The 24,554-nt window shown below is 41.2% G+C and overlaps 1 protein-coding gene and 1 long non-coding RNA gene across 3 annotated transcripts in view; one reads left to right on the top strand and one right to left on the bottom strand.

Moving 5' to 3' along the window:
- LOC137342813 (uncharacterized) overlaps positions 1-24,554 on the bottom strand; it is a 192,544-nt gene that overhangs the window by 134,431 nt on the left and 33,559 nt on the right. The gene's annotated exons all lie outside the window — the stretch shown is intronic.
- Positions 200-23,553, top strand: LOC137342543 (tissue alpha-L-fucosidase-like). Of its 2 annotated transcripts, XM_068006487.1 has the most exons (8): positions 210-2,254; positions 8,861-8,995; positions 10,041-10,178; positions 11,164-11,269; positions 14,323-14,523; positions 15,424-15,610; positions 17,086-17,186; positions 20,615-23,553. In XM_068006487.1, the coding sequence occupies exons 1-8, from the start codon at positions 1,899-1,901 to the stop codon at positions 20,753-20,755; spliced, it is 1,365 nt and encodes a 454-aa protein (XP_067862588.1). In that variant the 5' UTR covers positions 210-1,898; the 3' UTR covers positions 20,756-23,553. The 2 variants fall into 2 exon arrangements, with proteins under 2 accessions (XP_067862587.1, XP_067862588.1); XM_068006486.1 differs by lacking the exon at positions 20,615-23,553 and having other exon boundaries at positions 200-2,254; positions 15,424-15,606; positions 17,087-17,181.

Raw genomic sequence — 24,554 nt, 5'->3', positions numbered from 1 at the left:
AGTGACAAAGCTCTGCAGGTGCTGCTGTTGAGCAACGGCTAAAGCTACCCATTCCCAGAGCAGCACTGGCAGTTGTTATGTTACTAGTTACTTGCATTTTAAAAAAAAATAAACTAACTTGATGTACAAGTTAATTTTTAAAACGTAACAGCCAATCTAAGGGCTTTTAGTAAGTAAAGGCTATTTGTTAGAAGTTTGGTGTAAAATGCAGTTTGTTTCTTTAAGATTTAAAAATCAACACAAATTAGATGACTGCTTTCCCAAATCGGTATCTTCCAGCCTCAGTGCTCCTTAAAGGTCAAGCACAGAGACAGGCTCATAGTATGTATGTCTGTGATGTTTCTTGCTGCACGCACCATGCTAAGACCACTCGTGTCAGTCAAGGAGGCAAGACACAACTACAACTATCTGTACTGAGTCACCTTAACAGGGCAGATCTGCTATGGGAATAGGCAAAGCCTCTATCCATTTAGCAGTAATTGATTTTCTTTTTCTCTTTTATGGTTAATTACTGTTCTTTTTAACACAGTTTGATTCATTGATTTGTGTACAAACCTAATTTCGAGGCTGTCATTGTGGGATGTGAAGCCCACCATTATGGCTTTGGCAAACTGATCCATCAGCCTGTCAACTCCAGTAGTTACAAACTCCGGTAAATTGGAGCCCAATTGAGGATATTATTTTCTGTGGCGAGTTTAGTTCATATTTACCATGCAAGTACAGGAACTTCATGCCATTCAATGCATTTGAATGTGGGGTAGGGGTGTTTTGATTCCCAGTAGGAACATATGAACAGGAGTAGGCCATTCCACCCATGAAGCCTGCTGTGCCATTTTTGTTAATCATTACAGTTCTTTTAAACCCCAATTCCTGCCTTTTATTCCTTATCCATTAACAGCAACTTGCATTTATTTAGTGCCTGTAATGTTATTAAAAACTGCTTCACATTTAAAGGAACGGAGGAACAGGAGTAGGCTGATCTGTACCTCAACTCCATTTACCCATCTTAGCTCCACAGGAGAACTATGTTCATCCACATTGCTATGTAATTCTGAATGTTATAAAGGAAAATCGGCACAGTAATCATCATCCCCTGACACAGAAGGCTCCTTCACTTCTAAAGACCTGCTCTGTATTTTCTGTTTTTTTGAATGCATTTTTATGGCACAGTATAAGTCACGTTAAAATTGTAAAGTTTCTACTATTGCATGTTCTTAAACTTGCTGTGCCTAATATGTATTAATGATACTTAAAGAGTAAGAATTTCATACTTCAAAAAGGAATATACGGTGTGAGTTCGGTGCTTTTCTCAAGTCCCGATTGTTTACGCTGATTTTTGCTTGTTTACGCTGATTTTTGCTTGTTTACACCCATTTTTACCTTCTGGTGTATGCTAATGAGGTTTGAAGGTAAATAGACATCGGCTGAATGGGCGCAAGAATAGGTGTAATTTCGGGTACAATTTAGGCGTTTCACTTCGCAGTAAATTCCAGGAAGATGTCAGAGGGGACAATTTGAGAAAACGTTTTTTTTGTTTACGAAACACAACACAATTAATTACATCGCACCGAACACATTGTGGCGTTACTTGTGAGTGACATCATTTAGGGTGAAAACGATACCTCCAAGATTTCGCACTCTGTGGTGAAGACATTGCCACTTTAAGGCTAATTCCTGTCCAACGATCATAATTTGCCGGAAACCTTCAAAGGTGAAAAAATTGCTGTCTGATAGTCTAGGGGGAGAGGATGTTGTACAGAGCTACACCCGGAGTTTGGAAATAAATGGAAATATACAATTGTAACATTTGAATACTTTGTTGCAGCAGAGTCTTTAAGAGTGAAGTAACGCGAGAGACTATTTCCGCCCCTGTTTACAAGTAGTGCGAATTGCAGATCATGGGGTTGAAGAGTTTTGTTAGTTTTATTTGTCTTACTGGGTGTTTATGGCCGGGGGCTGCCCCCGATCGCCGCTACCAGCCGGATTGGAAGAGTCTGGACAGCAGACCCTTGCCCCCCTGGTACGACGAGAGTAAATTTGGGATTTTCATCCACTGGGGAGTCTTTTCCGTGCCCAGCTACGGGAGCGAGTGGTTCTGGTGGAACTGGGAAGGTTTGCATCGGCTCAACTATGTGGAGTTTATGATAAAGAACTACCCACCGGGATTCAAGTACAGCGAGTTCGCTCCGGCATTTACCGCGGAGTTCTTCGATCCGGATCAGTGGGCGGAACTGATCCAGGAATCCGGAGCCAGGTACAAGATTGCAAAACCCAGCAAATGTTAGGAATCATCAAGAGTGGCGGAGATTGCAAAGCAGTGTAATGCCTGCGGAGCTGTGCTTACAGAGTACCGGACATCAAAATAAGTCACAATTTCAAACCGTAGGGAGTGTTTTCCCTATCCTAATAGTGACCTTTGACACTCCAACAGTTTTTTTTGTTCTGGGTGTGAGCAACGCTGGCATGGCCCCATTTATTGCCCACCCCTGGATATTCTGAGAAGGTGGTGTTGGGCTTCTTCTTGAATCACTGCAGTCCTTGGTGATTGTGCCCACCCACCAAGCCATATTATGGTTTTCTTGTTAATGTGATTGGTACTAATTATTTTTACAACTGAGCGGTTTGTGAGGCTACTTGAGAGAGCATTAAGAGTCAATCCCATGTTGTGGGACCAGAGTGACATTGTTAGCTAGACGGGGTAAGAGTTGCCGTCACTGAAGAAAGTCGCATTGGCCCAGAATTTGCTGTAGCCGGTTATATGCCCTTCTCCCTCATCTGTTTATCTAGCGTCCCCTTAAATGCATCTGTGCTAGTCGCCTCAACTACTCCTGGTGGTAGCGAGTTTCACATTCTTACCACTCCAGGCGAAGAAGTTTCTCCTGAATTCCGTATTGGATTTGTTAGTGATTATCTTATATTTATGGCCCCTAGTTCTGGTCTCCCCCGCAAGTGGAAACATCTTCTCTACGTCTACCCCATCAAACCCTTTCATAATCTTAAAGACCTCTTTCGGGTTAGCCCTCAGTCTTTCTTTTCCAGAGAAAAGCACCCCAGCCTATTCAATCTTTCCTGAAAGATATAACCTCTCATTTCTGGTATCATCCTCGTAAATCTTTTTTGCACCTTCTACAGTGCCTCTATATCCTTTTTATAGTGTGAAGACCAGAAATGTTAGCACTACTCCAAGTGTGGTCTAACCATGGTTCTGTACAAGTTCAGCATAACTTCTCTGCTTTTCAATTCTATCCCTCTAGAAATGAACCCCAGTGCTTGGTTAAAACAGCGCAGAGTCTGAACAAGGAAGTGTAAATTAGTATAGTGAATTCAATATCAAATCAGGTACAGAAAAAGAAATAAAGAGAGGGAAAGAAAGATTGGATTAAGAGAGAGAAAAAAGAGACAGGAGAAGTTTTAAAAAATGAATTTAAATTTAAAAATTCTCCAACAACAATTAAAACCTGAAGGACTGAGACTCCACACTTGTAATAGTTAATTTTCAGTGCCAAAGAGGTTGTTTGGCAGTAGTTAACATTTATCATGCCATTAAAAAAGGTACTTAGACGGAACTGGACAAGCCCTAACTTTCTGTGGCGAGTTTAGTTTGTATCTACCTTGCAAGTACAGGAATGTCACGTTGTTCAACATATTTCAATGGTAAGTCAGACAGAGAGATGCCGTTTTCACAAAGCTAATGGTGGAGCAACGTATCTCGAATAGCAACATCCGGATTTTCTTGTTTAGCCGCGCATCTGCCCTCGCCTGAAGTTGCTGTGCGATTTGCGCTTAAATAACGGTGAGCGCCGTTTGCCTCACTGTTATTTTGACTACCAATTCTGGGCCAATCTCAGGTATCACGCTGGTGAATTGTCGCTAGACTTTCTCGAAGGCTGGTATATCCTTCATGGGTGGGGGAGCTGCCGGCGAGACGAGCCACCCGAAATTCATGTGCTGCAATGGCAAACTGCCTGTGGAGATACGCCAGGCACCAACAGCTCATTGAAATTGTTGAAATGAGGTCTGAGACCCAATTTTGGCCCAACCTCTGGCCTCCTGCATGAGCAGTGCCGATTTTGGGCCCAAAAACAGGCCCGGCCAATTTTCTACCCCAAAAAGAATTATCCCTAGAAATTTAATTTTCTTTTCTACTCTTGGTCATGTTTCCCCAGCCTGTTCCCTAACCTCTGGTGTGAGAAGCTTCCCCAATAACACATTTCTTCCCTGCATTCACACTGCAAATGTTTTCCTCAAAATATTGGGATGTTTTGATTCCCAGTAGGAACATATGAACTGGAGTAAGCCACTCCAGTCATGAAGCCTGCTGTGCCATTTTTGTTAATCATGACAGCTCTTTTAAACTCCAATTTCCTGCCTTTTATTCCATAACCGTTAACAGCAATTTTATTCCATATCGATTAACAGCAATTAATTTAGTGCCTTTAACATGATAAAAAGTCCCCAAACTGCTTCACAGAGGCGTAACCAGACAAAAATTGACAACAAGCTAGCAAAGGAGATATTAAGAGGGGTGACATTTAATATCTGACTTCCCAAGTGTCTATTGCTCTTTTAAACTGCTCAATTGACTTTGCATCTATAGCCTTCTGGGGCAGTGCATTCCACATTCTCAACCCTTGGTGTGAAATAGGTTTTCCTGCTTTGCTTTTAACCGGCTTAGCTTGATAACAAGATTATGTCACCTCTGGTTTCGTTATCAGAAAGAGGTAATTCTCCATTTATCATTCTCCATTTACCCTATCAATTCCCTTCACTATTTTAAATACCCTATTTAAATCATGCCTTGGTCTCCTCATTACCAGAGAATATAACACAAGTTCATGTGCTTGCTGACCTACATTGGCTCCCAGTCTAGCAATGCCTCAAATTTAAAATTCTCATCCTTGTATTCAAATCCCTCCATGGCCTCGCTCCTCTCTATCTCTGTAACCTCCTCCAGCGCGACAACCCTCTGGGAACTCAGCATTTCTCTAATTCTGGCCTCTTGTGCACCCCTGATTTTCATCACCCCATTATTGGTGGCCTTGCCTTCAGTTGTCTAGGCCCCAAGCTCTTGAATTCGCTCCCTAAAACTATCCGCCTATCTACCTCTCGCTCCTCCTTTTAAGATGCACCTTAAATCCTATCTATTTGACCAAGCTGACCTAATATCTCCTTGAGTGGCTTGGTGTCAAATTTTGTCTGATAATGCTCCTGTGAAGTGCCTTGGGACATTTTACTATGTTAAAAGTGCTATATAAATGCAAGTTGTTGTTGTTTAACCAGTCTCTGACCATAACTGTCCCTTTATCTCCGGGTATCATAGAATCATAGAATCATAGAAGTTACAACATGGAAACAGGCCCTTCGGCCCAACATGTCCATGTCGCCCAGTTTATACCACTAAGCTAGTCCCAATTGCCTGCACTTGGCCCATATCCCTCGATACCCATCTTACCCATGTAACTGTCCAAATGCTTTTTAAAAGACAAAATTGTACCCGCCTCTACTACTGCCTCTGGCAGCTCGTTCCAGACACTCACCACCCTTTGAGTGAAAAAATTGCCCCTCTGGACCCTTTTGTATCTCTCCCCTCTCACCTTAAATCTGTGCCCCCTCGTTATAGACTCCCCTACCTTTGGGAAAAGATTTTGACTATCGACCTTATCTATGCCCCTCATTATTTTATAGACTTCTATAAGATCACCCCTTAACCTCCTACTCTCCAGGGAAAAAAGTCCCAGTCTGTCTAACCTCTCCCTGTAAGTCAAACCATCAAGTCCCGGTAGCATCCTAGTAAATCTTTTCTGCACTCTTTCTAGTTTAATAATATCCTTTCTATAATAGGGTGACCAGAACTGTACACAGTACTCCAAGTGTGGCCTCACCAATGCCCTGTACAACTTCAACAAGACATCCCAACTCCTGCATTCAATGTTCTGACCAATGAAACCAAGCATGCTGAAAGCCTTCTTCACCACCCTATCCACCTGTGACTCCACTTTCAAGGAGCTATGAATCTGTACTCCCAGATCTCTTTGTTCTATAACTCTCCCCAACGCCCTACCATTAAGGGAGTAGGTCCTGGCCCGATTCGATCTACCAAAATGCATCACCTCACATTTATCTAAATTAAACTCCATCTGCCATTCATCGGCCCACTGGCCCAATTTATCAAGATCCCGTTGCAATCCTAGATAACCTTCTTCACTGTCCACAATGCCACCAATCTTGGTGTCATCTGCAAACTTACTAACCATGCCTCCTAAATTCTCATCCAAATCATTAATATAAATAACAAATAACAGCGGACCCAGCACCGATCCCTGAGGCACACCGCTGGACACAGGCATCCAGTTTGAAAAACAACCCTCTACAACCACCCTCTGTCTTCTGTCGTCAAGCCAATTTTGTATCCAATTGGCTACCTCACCTTGGATCCCATGAGATTTAACCTTATGTAACAACCTACCATGCGGTACCTTGTCAAATGCTTTGCTGAAGTCCATGTAGACCACGTCTACTGCACAGCCCTCATCTATCTTCTTGGTTACCCCTTCAAAAAACTCAATCAAATTCGTGAGACATGATTTTCCTCTCACAAAACCATGCTGACTGTTCCTAATTAGTCCCTGCCTCTCCAAATGCCTGTAGATCCTGTCCCTCAGAATACCCTCTAACAACTTACCCACTACAGATGTCAGGCTCACTGGTCTGTAGTTCCCAGGCTTTTCCCTGCCGCCCTTCTTAAACAAAGGCACAACATTTGCTACCCTCCAATCTTCAGGCACCTCACCTGTAGCGGTGGATGATTCAAATATCTCTGCTAGGGGACCCGCAATTTCCTCCCTAACCTCCCATAACGTCCTGGGATACATTTCATCAGGTCATCCTGATGAATAGTTGCTGAATTTCCCCAAGGTCAGTATATCCTTCCTAAGGTGTGTGCTCAAAACTGAACACATTATTTCCAAATGATGTTTGATCAGTGCTCTGTATAATTGCAGTAGGACTACCTTGCTCTTGTATTCTAAACTTGTGATGAAGCCGAGCATAACATTGATCTTTGAATTGCTTTTTGTATCTGCAGGCTAGCTTTTAATGACTTTTATGTACTTGAACCCCTAGATGCCTTTGTTCATCTATTACCCCCCTTCCCATGCTTTACCATTTAGATTGTACTCCTATTTGCTATTCTTGCGTCCGACTACACACTTTATGTTAGACTGCATCTACCATCGTTCATTCGTTCACACGATTAAGCTAATTATTTATTTTCTGTTTTCTTCGCAATTCAGCATATCTCCTAGCTTATATAATCTGCAAACTTGGATATACTCCCCTCTATTCCCAAAGCTAGGTCATTTTTATATATATAGGAAATTGTGGATGCATTAGTTCTAATCTTCTGGACCCACTGTGAGCAATGCCGAGGGGGAATCTGCTAAACTCTTTATTATATATATATTAATAAGAATTTAGCAGATTCCCTCATGGCATTGCTCACAGTGGGTCCAGAAGAGTGGAGCAATCGCATCTACAATTTCCTTGCCCGTTTCTTATAATATGCTCTAATGGAAACTGTCTTGGCATCAGGTGCCTTATTTATGTTTATTTTAACATTCTACCCTTCACTAATCTTTGGTATTGTATCTTCCTTCTCCACTGTGAAAACTGAAGCAAATCAAGATGAACTATTCCTTCAATAAATTAATCAGAGGTGTACCATGCTAGCGATAGAGGTAAAAACCGGAAATCGGAAGTAAAAACAGAAAATGTTGGAAACACACAGTAGGCTTATCGGCTTCTGAAAACAGATAAGACAGATCACTGTTCTGGCAGAGATCAGTCATCAAAATGGAAGAACTTTTGATCCCTCATTCCAACAATATAGCCTGTGCTCCCACAAACTTCATCCCAAATGAGGTTTGTACTCCATCAAATCCCCCTGTTCTGGGCTCATTACTGGATAGTGGAGTAAAATGTATTGATGATGATAGATGTGTGGAGCAAATACAGGAAAATACAACTAAAGGGGTTCCGATGTTGTTGTAAATGAGATTATTGCATCTGAACCCAGAGATGAGGTTATTTTGTTTGCAATCCATTGTATACATCCATTATTTTTATATATTGTTAAAAATGAAGTCTGTCCTATTGATGTGTGGAAGATCCCACCTCACTTTTCATGTCTGACCTTGATGGCTAGAATGTTGTGTTTAGTTGATGTATCCGTAATGTCCTCGCTGAAACATTATATTTTTGACAGTCACTGCAAGATTGATTGAATTCAATCTGCAATGGATTATAGGGAAACATACTACAGCCTTTCATACGAGGTGAAAATTGGCTGTCTCCACATCCTCAGTGAGGGACTGGTATATTCTATGAAGAGTCCCTTTTTAGTGCTGTTGTTTGTAAATCTAGATTCAGTTACCTAAATAACTCTCCCAGAATCACATTAAATCTGTACGTTAGCTACATCATTCTTGCAGATTTGTTGCTGCATTTTGTGTGTGTGTGTTTCTTAATGTCACTTGTGTGGCCTCAGAAAATATATTGGTTAGAATAACACAACAACATCTCCATAGAACTTACTTCAATTTACAAAACTTTTATTTAAAAGCCAGACATAAAACTTGAATTGAAGAGAACATCAAGTATCAATCTGTGCAAAGATTTTTTTTAACCTTTTTCTTCTCATAAGGCTGACGTTACTTTGAATTAACAGCAGTATGTCACAGACTGCTGTTCAATCTCCTCAGTTAATCTGGATCTATTCAGGGGTGCCAGGGACATTGGTATTAAATGTTTGTAACCCTGTGTAATTCCCAACAGCTTTCTATCCTGTGGTTTGTGATTTCAGGTATGTGGTGCTGACGACCAAACACCACGAAGGTTTCACAAACTGGGGATCGCCTGTGTCTTGGAACTGGAACTCAATTGACACGGGTCCGCATCGAGATCTGGTGGGTGATCTGGCAGCTGCAGTTCGAAAACGGTTTGTACTTAATTTTAAGTATTTGGGGAAACTGCAGTGTATTTATAATCACACTGATACATTTTGACATTTGAAACCCATGATGAGCCCACAGAATGTGGACAGACTGGTGCCGAAATCTGCCGTCTTGAGCCAGTGCCAAAAATTTAATGCAAAATTGGAAATACTCTGGGAATTAGTACCGTGGTCCAATGTGTTTAGATTTTCCTGTGCTGGGAACCCCCTGCAACTATGCAGACACTTCCAGCCTCCTTGTCCTAAAACACACTTTCTGGTGATGTGATTTTCTTTTTATTTCTGGTATTTACGAAATGCTAAATAACACAACAGCAATGTATTATAATCATTAATGGTTTAACATCCATAAAATCAACGCCTTTATTTTATTTTCTGTGATATCTTCTAAATTCAACAGGAATATCCCCATAGCGATGAAGAGAGCTAAAGTGAAACTTGCTGATTAAGTTGCCAAAAGTGCAGTATTTCCATTTACAGCTTTTGAAACTTCAGAAAGAAACTCATGAAATTAGTCAAAGGCTGTACTGAGCCTGAAAGAGGAATCGCTAAAGGAAGCTGTTAACATTTAGCTGAGGTTCCTATTCTCAAAGACCGAGGATTATTCACTGAGCCTGAGCCATTGAAATGCATTGCTGGGGATAATGTCCCAGCTAAACCGCAGAAAGTCCTTCAAGCACTCTTCAAAGCCCACTGTCTGCCTCATGTAGCTCTCTCTGTCCTTCTCCTTCTCCTCCTCTCTCAGTACAGTCTCAGCCAGTGCATTGGAGGCATGACTCTCACTTTGCCTCCCCTCACTGCTACACCTCTTGATCTTTATAACCTTATGGATTCTCAAATGCTCTGTGGGCTCCAGTTGCTTCTCTAGTACAATCTCCGGCTGGTGCCCTACCTACCCTGTCAAAGGAGTAATAAGGTTTATAGTTGTTTTCTATGGTTCTTTTTCCAATTATTTGTCAAAGTTTTAAAAAAGAAGTTAATGGTGCTTTTTGAAATTTAATGTATCAAACTTATTTTTCTGTTGCAACAGGAATTTATATTATGGAGTGTACCATTCTCTCTTTGAGTGGTTTAACCCTCTCTACTTGTACGATAAACAGAACCATTACAAGACCCAGAAATTTGTTGTGGAAAAAACACTGCCAGAGCTGCACGATCTGGTCATGAGGTAATGGGATATGGTGGTCTTGATGTTAGAGTTTTGCAATATTGTCTGTGAGTGCATCTGATTACTGACAAACGCAGAGTGTTTGCACAGGGAGATGGCATTTACTTCAGACTGAATTCATTCTTTGCCATTACCAGGTAGACTCAAGAGTATTTCAAACATTACAAGTGGCTCTTTCCATTACCTGCTTTACAGCTGGAACCATCAGCTTAAATGGTGTTGAGGGCAGTGGTCAGTGAAGGGGTGTGTCATGTATTGGAGAATTTTTCAGGCAGATTTAATTCTAAAATTGACAAGAATAACTCACTCCAACATCTAGGAACATAGGAACAGGAGTAGGCCATTCAGCCCCTCGTGCCTGCTCCGCCATTTGATAAGATCATGGCTGATCTGTGATCTAACTCTATATACCCGCCTTTGGCTCATATCCCTTAATACCTTTGGTTGCCAAAAAGCTATCTCAGTTGAAAGCTTGCCCTGTGTAAGTAAACTGGCCTGGAAATTATACAGTATGATATTGGTGTATGAAAGCATGAAATTCCTTTTTCAAAATGGTTTAACATCTCTGCTAAAATAGCAGACAAATGATTTCCACTCAAATAATGAGGTGTTTGCACAGTTACATTTTACAGCATAATTTCCAGGCATATATCTACTATGATATGAATTTCTTGCAATTCCTTTTGGTTAGTTTTTAACTCCAGGTAAAAACGGATCCAGGGTAGACACAGACTGATGGTACCAACATCACAGTGTCATTAATCATATCATTACAAACACAGTAGGCATATTCTTTGTCTTTAAGGGAAAATTTGGACGTTGCATTAAAGTTGGTTAAGGTGCTATAGTTCTGTACAATTGAATTGCCACCACGACCAAAGGTGAGAGCCATTTTTATAGGCTGCATTTCTCACTGGTAAATCAGATCTGTTTTTCCATAGTCACACTCTTGGAATAACTGGAAATTGTTTTTCCCCCCTGACAGGTATAAACCAGATATAATCTGGTCAGATGGAGACTGGGAAGCACCAGATTGGTACTGGAATTCCACTGGATTTCTGGCCTGGCTTTATAATGATAGCCCTGTCAAGGTAATTATTAACAAAATTCACAAGATCATTACGGAGGATTATAATTAAGGAAGGCCATTCAGTTATCTAAATTCATCCACCAGAAAGATCCTAAAATCCCTCCATTGTGGCATTTAATTATTCCTGAAACTATTCCAATATTTTTGCCTCCACTGCTCTCTGGAAGTCCATTCTTAGTGTTGATCACTTTTTGTGGGTAATTTTGATTTTCGTTGATAGCATAAAATGGGCGATATTGGACCGGTCGCCTGTTATACACCCGCCTGATTTTTCTATCCATTGAAGGAAAATCAGACGGGGTGTATAATGGATGCCTGATCCAATATTTGCCTGTTTTACGCCATCACTGAAAGTTAAAATGACCCCATTGTGTGAATGGAGCATTTCCTGATCTCAGCCCTAAAATTGCCTTTTATTAGTTTGAATCTGTATCATCTTGTTCTACTCGCACAACCTAATTGTAAGTAATATTCCAGATTTACCTTTGCCATTCCCTTGACTATCTTTTATACCTCCTATAAGATCACCTTTCCATACTGAAAAGCTCTTGTATCTCTGGTCGTTCCTCATAACTTAGACCCCTGATACTACAGATCAGCCTTGTGGCTTTGCCCCAGTGGTTGAATATCTCCTTTGATTCTTAGTGACCAGAACTGGGTACAGTATTCAAGATGCAGTCTGACCAGAGCGCTGTACAGTTTGATCACTACCTCCTCTAATTTATGTGCTACTCTTTTGATTACGTAGTTCAACATTCTGTTTGCTTTGTCGGTTCCTGCTCTGCATTGGTTAGGCGTGTTTAGTCTTGACTGTATCAAGACTCTTGGGTCTCTTTCGGCTTCATCCTTGTCTGTTTCTCCATCATTCATGGAGTACATGTGCCACCTGTTTTTCCTTCCTGTGGTGCAGCACTTTACATTTGTCTGCATTAAATTTCATCTGCCATTGTTCTGCCCACTTGCCTAGTTTGTCCAGCTTATTCTGTAGTTTCTGAGCTGCCTCTTCCAATTCCACCGCCCCTCCTAGTTTGGTATCACCTGCAAATTGGACTACATTGCATCGAGTTTCTGAATCTGCATCATTTATGTAAATCAGAAACTGTTGTGGTCTTAACACTGAGCTTCGAGGCACCCCTTCAGAACTTCCTCCCGCTCCAACACAACGCTTCTAACGAGTACTCATTGTTTCTCACCTTTTGGACTTTTTCTTATCCTTTGCTAAGGTTTATCCTGAATCACCACCGGTTTGAGTTTAACTAATAGCCTTTCATATGGAATTTTGTCAAAAGCCTTTTGGAAGTGTAGGTGCACCATATCATAAGACTTTCCACAAAGAAGTCGAGGAGATTGGTCAGGCAGAATCTTCTCTTCCTGAATCCATGTTGATTGCTGTTAACTAGGTTATTATTGTACAGATAATTCTCAGGTTACTCCAAACAATTAATTCCATTATTTTAAATAGAATCAAAGTAAGACTAATGGATCTGTAGTTGCATGCGTCTGTCTTGCCACCCTTTTTGAATGTGTACCACAATAGTCTGTTTCCAATCTACTGGTACCTCCCCAGTGTCCAGTGACTCGCTCGTAATGTTTGTCAGTACCTCACAAATCCCTTCCCTAGTCTTTCTCAGCACTGTGGGAAAATACCATCAATCCCCAGGGATTTATTTGTTTTGAGCCCTTTTAGCCTTTCTAGGACTTCTATTGAAGTCATCGATTTTACTTGGGATACCTTTTTTGGGGGCGGCGGTGGGGGAGCATATTGCTCATCTCTTCGCTTGTGAACACTTGGAGGAAGTAATCATTCAGAATATTTATTATTTTGTGCTTGTCCTCAGTTTTGAGTCTGTTTGCATCTTTACTGGCTTTCACTTCTATTCTGACTCCCCTCTTACTGTCCTGGTATTGACATTTTTTTTACTGTTTATGTAGCCTCAGCTGCTATGCCCTTTTTTAGGTCTCTCTTTGCTGCTGTGATCACCTTTAACATATTTTAGTGTTTTCTTGTATTCATCCCACTGTCCCCTTCCCCTTGCTCCCTGCAGCATTTGTGGAGTTAGTCTTTGTTTGTTTATCTTTGCAATTCTCTACCTCAGATGACTGTGGATCAGCCATGATCTTATTGAATGGCGGAGCAGGCTCGAGGGGCCGTATGGCCTACTCCTGCTCCTATCTCTCATGTTCTAATCTCACTTGTTTGTTAATCTGTTTGGGATCAGGCTTGCTTAGATGATGCTGGTTCATTTTTACCCTGCCTATTTAGCATTATATTTTTTAAAGGTGTTACTCTTGCCTTCTACTGAAGTGTTATTGAACAATTCCCCCCTCCCCACCCCCCCACTATATACTTGCGTTAATTTATCTGATTTAAAGTTATGTATTTGGCTTCTGGTCTTGGATGTTTCTGACTCCAGATCATCTTAAACTTGATCATTCTGTGGTTGCCGCCCCCCAGAGCTGGTACAAATTCCACTTTGTGTATGTTTTCTGCGTCATTTACAAATACCAGTGCAAGATGAGCACTGCCTCTTCCAGCTGCCTTGGTGCACTGAGTCATGAAGCAGTCCTGCATTACATTTACCAACTCTAACTCCAAACTGCTTGGATTTTCCAAAGTTTGTATTGAGTTGATGGAAGTGTCCCATTAAAATAGCTTTCCTGTTCTCACATGCCATTCCTATCTCTTCGTAGAGCAAATTGCCCTCATATCCATGCTAACCTGGTTGTCTATAGAATACCCCCCTGAGTTAGCTTGGATTTTTTTTTCGCACTAAGAGATGTTCATTTTTTAGCTTTTTACCTCCTACAGGATCAATTTCATTTACTTCCCAGATGTCTCTGACATATAGGGTTACACCACCTTTTTTGTCCATTCTGTCTTTTCTGAGCACTCTTATACACCTGAATGTTCTCTCTATTCCCCAGGAAGTTACTTGGCATCACATCTTAAGGTATGCAGGTGGATTTATTAAAATCATTCCCACCTCCCTCCAAATCACATACACTTGTAAAAATGTTTGGTCTTCTACTGTTGCTATTTATTTCTGTTGCTAGGATACTGTGGTAACCAATGACCGCTGGGGAGCTGGCTGTCGCTGTAAACATGGCGGGTTCTACAACTGTCAGGACAAATTCAGCCCAAGCAAGCTGCAAAACCACAAATGGGAGATGTGCACCTCGATTGACGAATGGTCATGGGGATATCGCAGAAACATGCAGCTGAGTGAAGTGATGGACCTGCCATCCATTATCAGTGTACGTGCTCCTGGTTAATCAATGGTGAACATCACTAGAATGAAAATAAATGCAGGTGAAGGTTCATAGCACCCTGGTGTGAGTTTGGTTTGCCAACAAGAGGATCACAAAAACTGCCTAAGTGAATCAGAGAGTTTATCTACTGAGTATCTGAGTCATTTAGATCAGGAAGGTTCCTGGTTTGATTCCCAGTCTGTGCTGAGATGTTACAATTGGCCTGAATGCCCCTGAATTTGGGAAGGATGCTTCTGATTGCCAACAAGCGGCCTATGCTGAGAGTGCATGGATGTTGGGTTCAGCTGTGATGCCCCTACTGTTGATTCTCAATACCACCACTTGCAGATGAATATTAGGGTTTTGATTAAGGTACTGAAAATCGTTTGTCAAACCAACTTCTGCAAGGAGCCAACATCGTTAGAGGAGGAGGGGAGAAAATTGACGAGCTGTAACAATCAGCAGCAAAAAGTAATTCTTTACATTTAAAAAGGGGTAGTTCATGTGAAAAAGTGTCTGACAAACCATTTATTTTTTAGGGACAGAAAAGAGCTGTGAGATAAATTAGGATTTTCATCACACCTGAGTGACATCATGATGTGCTTTGACACGATTTACGGCAATGTTTATGGGTTTTGCAAATAAATAGAAAAAAGTTTGCCACATTTTTTCGTGAAGGTATTAACCGTTTGAAGCTAGTTAAGCATATGGAATTAGATCTATTTATTCAGCATAAAATGGGGTGGTGTAGACAATGGTAATGGGGTGAATTCTCTGAATGTGTTTGGTGTTGTGAACATGTGAAAAAACTGAGTGTGCGATTGCTGTTATGAGGCCAAGGATTAGAATGGGAACTATGGATCAATTGGACAATAGCTCAATCTCTCTCTTTCCTCTTTCTCTCAGAATTTACTGAACACTGTCTGTTACGGAGGCAACTTACTGCTCAACATTGGTCCGACCAAAGATGGCATGATCCCTCTCATTTTCCAAGAAAGATTGCGTGGCCTCGGACAATGGCTACGTGTTAATGGTGATGCAATATATGCATCAAAACCATGGCGAGTTCAGATGGAGAACGCTACTAATGTATGTCTATCAGGGTTAACTATAGCACAACTGTTTCTTTTCCATTCACTTTAGTGCACCATTCTTCATACTTATCTACACTTTCACTTCATGTTTAAAGACAAAACAAGAAATATACAACAACTTGCATTCTTTTTGCACTGCTGACATGCAGAGAGGGCCATGGACAAAGAGTGGACACTAAGCAAAAGGGGGAAAGGGAAAAAGAGAGGCTGGGGGAGAGAAAGAGAGGTGACAGGTCAGAGGTGGTGGGGGTGGGAGTTCTAGAGGGCAGGGGCATAGTGGTTGAAGCAGCAGCAACTGACAGTGGAGCAGAGAGAGTGGTGGAACAAGGAAAACACAGAGTGGATGGTGTGTGCAGGGATATACAGCTGGAAGTGAGTATTGAGGTAGGGTGGGATGGGGTGTGGCCATGGAGGGGTTTGAAGAAAGAAGAAGGATTTTGGTCAACAAAAGTAAGAAAAATTACAAATGTTAAAAAAGAAATATTAGACAAATTTTCAGAGAGTAATCTAAGTGGATTGACTTTAGTGTTTCTACAGCAACATCCTGATCTGTTCTGATCGAGTATATTTCTTACTCAGTATCTGCTGGTGCCAATATAATAAAATTCAATTGGAAAACTGGGACATAGTGTAGCATTTGAATGTCAGTCTTGAGATTTTGAAGTTCCTGCAATGCACTTATAGTCTTTCACACCATGCAGTGCAGTTACTGACAGCCATCAAGGGAGCTCACATATAGCTTTTCATACTGGTGCCAAATGTGTAGCAGCATATTATGTATCGGTACTTGTTCATCATCATTTCCCAACCATCATTACTTTTGAGCGAAATTATTCATTGGTGATTCTCGCCATGGGCCTACTGAACTAAAGCTAAAGACCCATGGATTATGCCCTGAGCAGTGAAAATGCCCTAAGGACAGTCTAGAATTCTACAGTTACTGTACCTGTGTGCAATTGCTAAATATTAATTTGGTGGAAGTGATGTTATGTCAATTGGATTTCGTGAGACTCTGCTTCTATCTTTTCTTTCACATTTCAGTTGTATCTTTGCACAATCCCAGCACTCATGTTCCCCATGAATCTTTGTCAATTAATTTCCGAGCAACTGACTTTTTGTGTTCAGTAATACCTGTGGACTTGGAAATACCAACATTCAGTATTGATGTATAATGGGTATGCAAAACCTAAAATGAGTATAAATTGTGCTAAATAATGAATTTATTGTAACTGACTTTAGTGTCTTTAGGGGAAATTGAGAAAGAAAAAGTTATTAAATTAAACAGTTCAATAGTCTTATTGATTTCTTTGGTTAGTTTCTTATGGATCGAATAATCAAAGAATCAGCCAGACAGCTTAACAGTTATTGTAGGAATATTAATGTGTTGTGACTTTGCTGTTATTCTTCAGTCACATTTCCCTGCAGTCTCTGCTTTTACTTCAGTGTTCACATTTGCGATGTGTCTTTGCCTGTAGGTACACCAGTAAGGGATCTACAGTTTATGCAGTGTTCACAAAGTGGCCCGCTGACAATATCCTAGAACTGGAATCTCCAAAGATCTCACCAGACACCAAGGTAAGTATTTAGGATTTGTTTCTTTCTATGTTTGCTTCTTGGGGCGTTTTCACAGCTGCCTCCTCTGGCACCACAGGAGGGGCTGGACAACAGACTTCTCCGTGACTACTGTCAGTCCCATGGACAAATGGATGGTGAAATTCCATTGTTGCTTTTGCCTCTGGTATTTATCTAGAACTTTGCTAAATATACAAAGAAGTTACTCAAGTCCTGTAATTATTGTTCTAAGATTATAACAAAGCTGAGTTATCTGATAATCCTTCCTCATTTTTTCTTTCTGTGCCTGTTTCTTTTTGTCTTGTTAATTCATTAATGTTTGCTTTTTACTTGTTCTGTTTATGCTCTTTATTCCTTCATCTCATTTTTATATTTTTTTCTTTAACTATGTTCCTCTCTTGTCACTCTGAATACACCTTAGTCTTTGTCTCTGGGTATCGACAGTTCCTTGGCCCTCAATACTTTTGATTGCCTTTACTTCTCCCACTCATTCTCTTTCCAACTCACTAGTTCTTTCTTGGTCGTTTATCACTGCAATTTCTTTCTGCTCACAACATAGTGAATATTTGAATACAGTTGTCAATGTTAGAGAAATGTTAGGTATGGGATTTACATAATCAAAAGTGTGAAATAGATCAGAAACCCATTCAAACACAAAAGATGATCATTGGTCCATCTAGCAAGCCTTCCAAACCACGCCTCAGTTTCCTTATTGTGATTCTAGAACTAATATCCCTATACTCCCTTTTCTTAATAGGAATTCATCCAGTCCTTTTTAAAACTTGCCGGGGTTCCATTACCCCTGCTGGTAATCTGTTCCACAATTCTATCACTTTCTTACTAAAAAGGAATTGCTTGAATTTCCTATTTTCTTTTGTTACCCTTAACTTTAAACTGTGTTTCCCGGTCCTCGAATGCTGTGCCTATCAAAAGAACTGTCCTGAATCCAAATTCTCTATATCCTGCTACCATGACTGATCCAAAGTCCCTCTTTACCCTTCTCTTACTCCTGATATAGTTAAAGAATGCTTTGCTATTGCCTGTTATATTTTCTGCTATATTCATCTAATGTTTCCTGTATTTCATCTCTCGTCAGTTTCTTGGCCTTCATCAGCTTGATTTTTCACTTCTTTCTGCCTTGTTCCTTCCTGTTCCTTCCCTGGATGTTTCAGAATTTATATATGCCTTTCCTTTCACCTGATGCCTTCGACGACATCCCGTTCCATTCATGTTGGTTTTGATTTCCTGTTACATCCTCAGTTAGTTCCTGGGATAAACTAACTCTGCAATGTAAAAAAATGTCTCCTTAAAAGTTTCCTTCCACATTCTTCCGTTTCAATACTTCTTCCTATTTTATTCCTTTCATACAGCAGTTCATCTTCTCTCCTCTCCTGAAATGCAATTTCTTAATAGTTCTGTTCTCACTTAAACTTATTTTAACTTTTATGATCACTGGATCCCAAATGGTCCCTCACTTGTCTTATTGTTCTCTCCTCATTAGCTAGGTGCAAATTCAGTACTGCTCATCCCTTTCTGGTTTGCTTCACCTGCTGTTTAAGAAAAGATTCTTTAAATGCTTCAATAAACTACCTCACAGATCCTGATTCTCTCTACTGCAAGTCCCAGTCTATGTCAAGAAGATTAAAATTTGCTATGATTGCAACTGAGACCTTATTACTCATCTTCATGACTTTCCTCGGCTGTACATCCACCTCCATTTTATTTTTTGCTGGCATGTAACATTATTCCTGCCTGTAATTTATTTCCCCTTTCTATCTTCCAGATCCACCCAAGGGGATTCTATGCCAATTCCCAATTCTTTCCTCTCAGCAACCTACCCTGATAAACAGTGCCATTCCTTCTTTTCTAATTTCCCTGAAGCACACATGGAATCATAGAATAATACAGCACAGAAGGAGGCCATTCGGCCCATCGTGCCTGTGACGGCTCTTTGAAAGAGCTATCCAATTAGTCCCATTCCCCTGCTCTTTCCCCATAGTCCTGCACGTTTTTCCCCTTCAAGTATTTATACAATTCCCTTTTGAAAGTTATTATTGAATCTGCTTCCATCACTCTTTCAGGCAGTGCATTCCAGATCATAACAATTCGCTGCGTAAAAAAATTTCCCCTTATCTTGCCTCTGGTTCTTTTGCTAATTACCGAATCTTAAACCTGTGTCCTCTGGTTACCGACCCTTCTGCCAAGGGAAACACTTTTTTCTTATTTACTCTATCAATTCATGATTTTGAACACCTCTATTAAATCTCCCCTTAACCTTCTCTGCTATAAGGAGAACAACCACACCTTCTCTAGTCTCTCCACATAACTGAAGTCCTGCATTCCTGGTGCCATTCTAGTAAATCTCCTCTGCACCCTCTCTAAGCCCTTGACATCCTTCCTAAAGTATGGAACCTAGAATTGGCTACAGTATTCCAGCCGGGGCCTAACCAATGATTTATAAAGCTTTAGCGTAACTTCCTTGCTTTTGTACTCTTTGCCTCTGCTTATAAAGGATCCCATATGCTTTTTTAACAGCCTTCTCAACTTGTCCTGCCACCTTCAAAGATTTGTGTATGTACACCCCCAGGTTTCTCTGTTCCTGCACCCTCTTTAAAATTGTACCATTTAGTTTATATTGCCTCTCCTCATTCTTGCTACCAAAATGCATCATTTCACATTTCTCTGCATTAAATTTCATCTGTCATGTGTCTGCCCATTTCACCAATCTATGCGCTCCTGAAGTCTGTTACTATCACACAGCCACTGTGCCTTTAATCCCATGGGCTTCAATTTTGCTAACAAATCTATTGTGTGGTACATTATCGAACGCCTTTTGAAAGTCCATATACACATAAACCTGCACATTTGTTCTGCATTCATCACCTTTAGCCAGGTTTCAGTAACTCTATTAGATCCCTATTTACCACCACTTCTAGCTCATCCATTTTTTTCCTTATGCTCAAGATAGCTTGCAATTTTAAAATGGAATCAGTGAGTCTCACTGCAGATGAATGAGATTTGATAGATCTGTTCATGGAATAGATTCCCAGTTCAAGCGGTTAATGCTAGGTCAAATAACATTTTTTAAAAGATAAGTATCTGGATATATCTGGCTATAAATTCGATCAAACGTTAAAAGGATGAATACAGATAGAGAAGTCTAAATGGTGCATGTAACATGAAGGTTTCTGAACAGCTGAACTACCATAATGTCATATTGAGGAAGTTAACCAGATGAGCACTTGGTCGAAAGGATGTTGGAATTTGTTTGATTCACCTGTGGGAAACAGGGAGGGACTTGTAAAAGTTTCCTCAGGAGATTAAATGGTTGTGTAGACTCAATGGTAGAGTGGATTGTACGTGGTCTGGGGAAGAAACCGGCTTGATGGATTGAATGTCCTCTTGTTCATGTCCTTGTGTTCTCTCTCCAGGTGACAATGCTGGGAATTCCACAGCCACTGAAATGGAAGGTTTCTCCCAAGCATGGCATTCTCGTCTTGCTGTCCTCTATTTCTCTCTTTACTCTCCCCTCAGAAAATGGTTGGACAGTGAAACTGGAAGGAGTTTCATAATCAGCAGAAACTATCAGCTGGGAGCATCTCTTGGTTTAAAAAAGTCTTAGTGACTTTGCACTTTTTTAATAATGTGACAAAGCAATATGATTTTAAATTTTTTGTATGGTGATTATAAATCAGAGTGATTTTTTAATGATGATTGTAAATCAATGTGATTTTATTTTTTTCATAATGCGATTCTAAATTTGATTCAGTGCCCCTATGATAAATCTCAGACTTAGGATATGTCAGTGTTCTGGTTCCCAAGAGGATGGATTAAAAGCCTTGGAGGTAAAAGCTGAAGAGGCTTGAGGGGCTAAATGGCCAACTCCTGTTCCTATGTAAGGTTATTGTACAGATCGCAGCATATGTTGCCCAACAGTGCAAGGGCTGAGTGAAGGAATATGACTCACTGGGCTATAAATTGGGCCGCGTAGGCCCCATTTTGTAGGCGCTGCGCGGCCTCCTAAGGACCCTAAAAGGTGTCCGGAATGTGCACGCAGACTTCTTGCATGACGTGGGCCGGACGCCATCTTGGTAAAGGCATTTGCGCACGTGCAGATAACCAACGCCAGCAGCATGTAAAGTAAGGAGTATATGTGGTAAATCAGTGTGCAACGCTGATTTTAAAGGGACAGATGTGAATTTGGAACACAATGCTCCAGCCATCACACTGTCTTAACCTCGTGCGGCTGAACATGTCCTAAACAGAATGGAGGACCCCACCCACCAGTGCTATTTAAAGGGACCATGCGGGATTTACAGGTTAGTTGTTGGATTATTGCTTCTGGCTGCTGATGCATTTGTACCTGTTTTTGGAGGTCTCCTATACTTGAATACTAGGACTAGGGGACATAGCCTAAAATTAGAGCCAGGACTTGCAAGAGTGAAGTTATGAAACACTTCTATATGCAAAGGGTGGTAGAAGTTTGGAACACTCTTCTGCAAATGGCAGTTGATGCTAGCTCAATTGATTGGTTGATTCCGGGTATGGAACGTTTGTCTTATGAGGAAAGATTGAACAGGTTGGGTCTATACTCAATGGAGTTTAGAAGAATGAGAGGAGATCTTATTGAAACATATAAGATTCTGAGGGGACTCGATAGGGTAGATGCTGAGAGGATGTTACCCCTCACGGGGCAATATAAATCTAGGGGGCATAGTCTTAGAATAAGGGGTCACCCGTTTAAGATGGAAATGAGGAGGAATTTCTTCTCCCAGAGGGTCATGAATCTTTGGAATTCTTTACCCCAAAAAGTTGTGGAAGCTGAGTCATTGAATACATTTGAAGATGAGTTGGACAGATTTTTGATCAGCAAGGGAGTCATTGGATATGGGGAAAAGGCAGGAAAGTGGAGTTGAGGTAAAAATCAGATCAGCCGTGATCTCATTAAATGGCGGGGCAGGCTCGAAGGGCCAAATGGTCTACTCCTGCTCCTAACCCTTTTGGTCCAATTATTAATTTTAAATCTGAGATTGATAGATTTTTGTTAACCAAAGGTATTAAGGGATATGGGGCTATGGCGGGTATATGGAGTTAGGTCACAGACCAACCATGATCTCATTGAATGGTGGAACAGGCTCGAGGGGCTAAATGGCCTACTCCTGTTCCTATGGTTCCTATAATAAAGTTTCATTACTCTACAGGGAGTGGGCTGGCTAGCTGAGAGGCAACAGCAAGGGCATTGGCAGAGTGGCAGGGGTGGGACAGGAATGCTGTCATCCTGAGAGAGGACAGCAGGTTCATGTTCCATGGAGCCACTGCCACTTGCTGCCTCCTGTTATGCGCCACCTTCTCCTGCAGGAAAGTGGGGCGTGTATTGGTGAGTATCCTGCAAGATGTTTGGGTGATGTCTGTTGTGGTTGAACAGCTGCCAGTGTGTGTGACCTGTGAGTTGTGGATGTACGGCTTGCAACAATCGTAATGTTTGAGGGTGAGAGGAAGCATCTGATTGGAAGAGTTGAGTACTGATTGAAAGAGTTTGTTGGTAGGTGGGTGATGGGGGGGTGTAGTGCGTGGAGCTGTGGATACGGCTAGTGGTGCAGTTGGTAGGAGATGCCACTTAACAGTTCACCTCACTCATCTTGACCACTCGTGTCAAAGCTTTGAACTTCTTTCTGCACTGCATCCATGTTCTTGGTGCTGTGTCTGGCATTGTCTTCGATCCCTACTGCCTCCCACTGCCTCGGGAGCATATGTCTGGAGGGTCTCTAGTCCCCTTGCAGATACAGTATGCCCCTCCTTCTGTCCACCTCTTGCACCAAGGCCTCTAGTGCATCAGCAGAGAACCTTGGCGCACGCTCTCTCGCAGGCCTGGTACAAACTCAGATCGGCGATTGGTGAGGTCTGGCGTGCAGAATGGAGGATGTGGGATTTAATAGTGCGCAATCTTTATTCAATGTTTTAACATAACACAACAGTTTGTAAACATAGGGATGGGACCTGCATTTATGTTTTACGTGTGCGATGTCTGATCTCCGTCCAGACTCTGTGCAGACCCCCATCTTATATTTTGCAAATAAGAGGTGCAGGCCGCCTTTAAGTGGTGCGATATCGGGCCCCCTGCTGGTGAGCAGCCACTGAACAGTGCAGGTAGGCCTGGCTGCTCGCAGCAATCATGTAAATCCCCAGGCAGCACGAATGTTACGTGCTGCCTGCATCTTAACGACTGAGCGCGGATTAATTGTTCACTGTGACCCTGGAACCGGTTTTGGGGGTTATCCAATAAAGCTCCCACTGTTTTGAGGTACTTAATCTGAACCTGTGACATTATAAACTCCAGATGTTGAGGTTAATAAAACAGTTGAACCATGAATTTTGCATTCTGATCATTTTTGTATTACATCACTTGTGCTTATATAAATTGTACAGAAGGTCAAAGATCAAACTGATTTAAATTGAATTTTAAAAAATTGGTTTTGGAGTGACAAAGCTCTGCAGGTGCTGCTGTTGAGCAACGGCTAAAGCTACCCATTCCCAGAGCAGCACTGGCAGTTGTTATGTTACTAGTTACTTGCATTTTTAAAAAAAATAAACTAACTTGATGTACAAGTTAATTTTTAAAACGTAACAGCCAATCTAAGGGCTTTTAGTAAGTAAAGGCTATTTGTTAGAAGTTTGGTGTAAAATGCAGTTTGTTTCTTTAAGATTTAAAAATCAACACAAATTAGATGACTGCTTTCCCAAATCGGTATCTTCCAGCCTCAGTGCTCCTTAAAGGTCAAGCACAGAGACAGGCTCATAGTATGTATGTCTGTGATGTTTCTTGCTGCACGCACCATGCTAAGACCACTCGTGTCAGTCAAGGAGGCAAGACACAACTACAACTATCTGTACTGAGTCACCTTAACAGGGCAGATCTGCTATGGGAATAGGCAAAGCCTCTATCCATTTAGCAGTAATTGATTTTCTTTTTCTCTTTTATGGTTAATTACTGTTCTTTTTAACACAGTTTGATTCATTGATTTGTGTACAAACCTAATTTCGAGGCTGTCATTGTGGGATGTGAAGCCCACCATTATGGCTTTGGCAAACTGATCCATCAGCCTGTCAACTCCAGTAGTTACAAACTCCGGTAAATTGGAGCCCAATTGAGGATATTATTTTCTGTGGCGAGTTTAGTTCATATTTACCATGCAAGTACAGGAACTTCATGCCATTCAATGCATTTGAATGTGGGGTAGGGGTGTTTTGATTCCCAGTAGGAACATATGAACAGGAGTAGGCCATTCCACCCATGAAGCCTGCTGTGCCATTTTTGTTAATCATTACAGTTCTTTTAAACCCCAATTCCTGCCTTTTATTCCTTATCCATTA

Source organism: Heptranchias perlo, chromosome 26 (assembly GCF_035084215.1).
Source record: "Heptranchias perlo isolate sHepPer1 chromosome 26, sHepPer1.hap1, whole genome shotgun sequence".
Lineage (NCBI taxonomy): Eukaryota > Metazoa > Chordata > Chondrichthyes > Hexanchiformes > Hexanchidae > Heptranchias > Heptranchias perlo.
This window is presented reverse-complemented; position numbering and strand designations above follow the sequence as displayed.

Coding starts and splice junctions, on each gene's coding strand:
- LOC137342543 (XM_068006487.1), top strand. CDS start 1,899: ATGGGGTTGAAGAGTTTTGTTAGTTTTATTTGTCTTACTGGGTGTTTA. Junction 15,611..17,085: donor GGAGAACGCTACTAATGTAT/GTCTATCAGGGT, acceptor TCTTTGCCTGTA/GGTACACCAGTAAGGGATCT. Junction 17,187..20,614: donor AGATCTCACCAGACACCAAG/GTAAGTATTTAG, acceptor TTCTCTCTCCAG/GTGACAATGCTGGGAATTCC.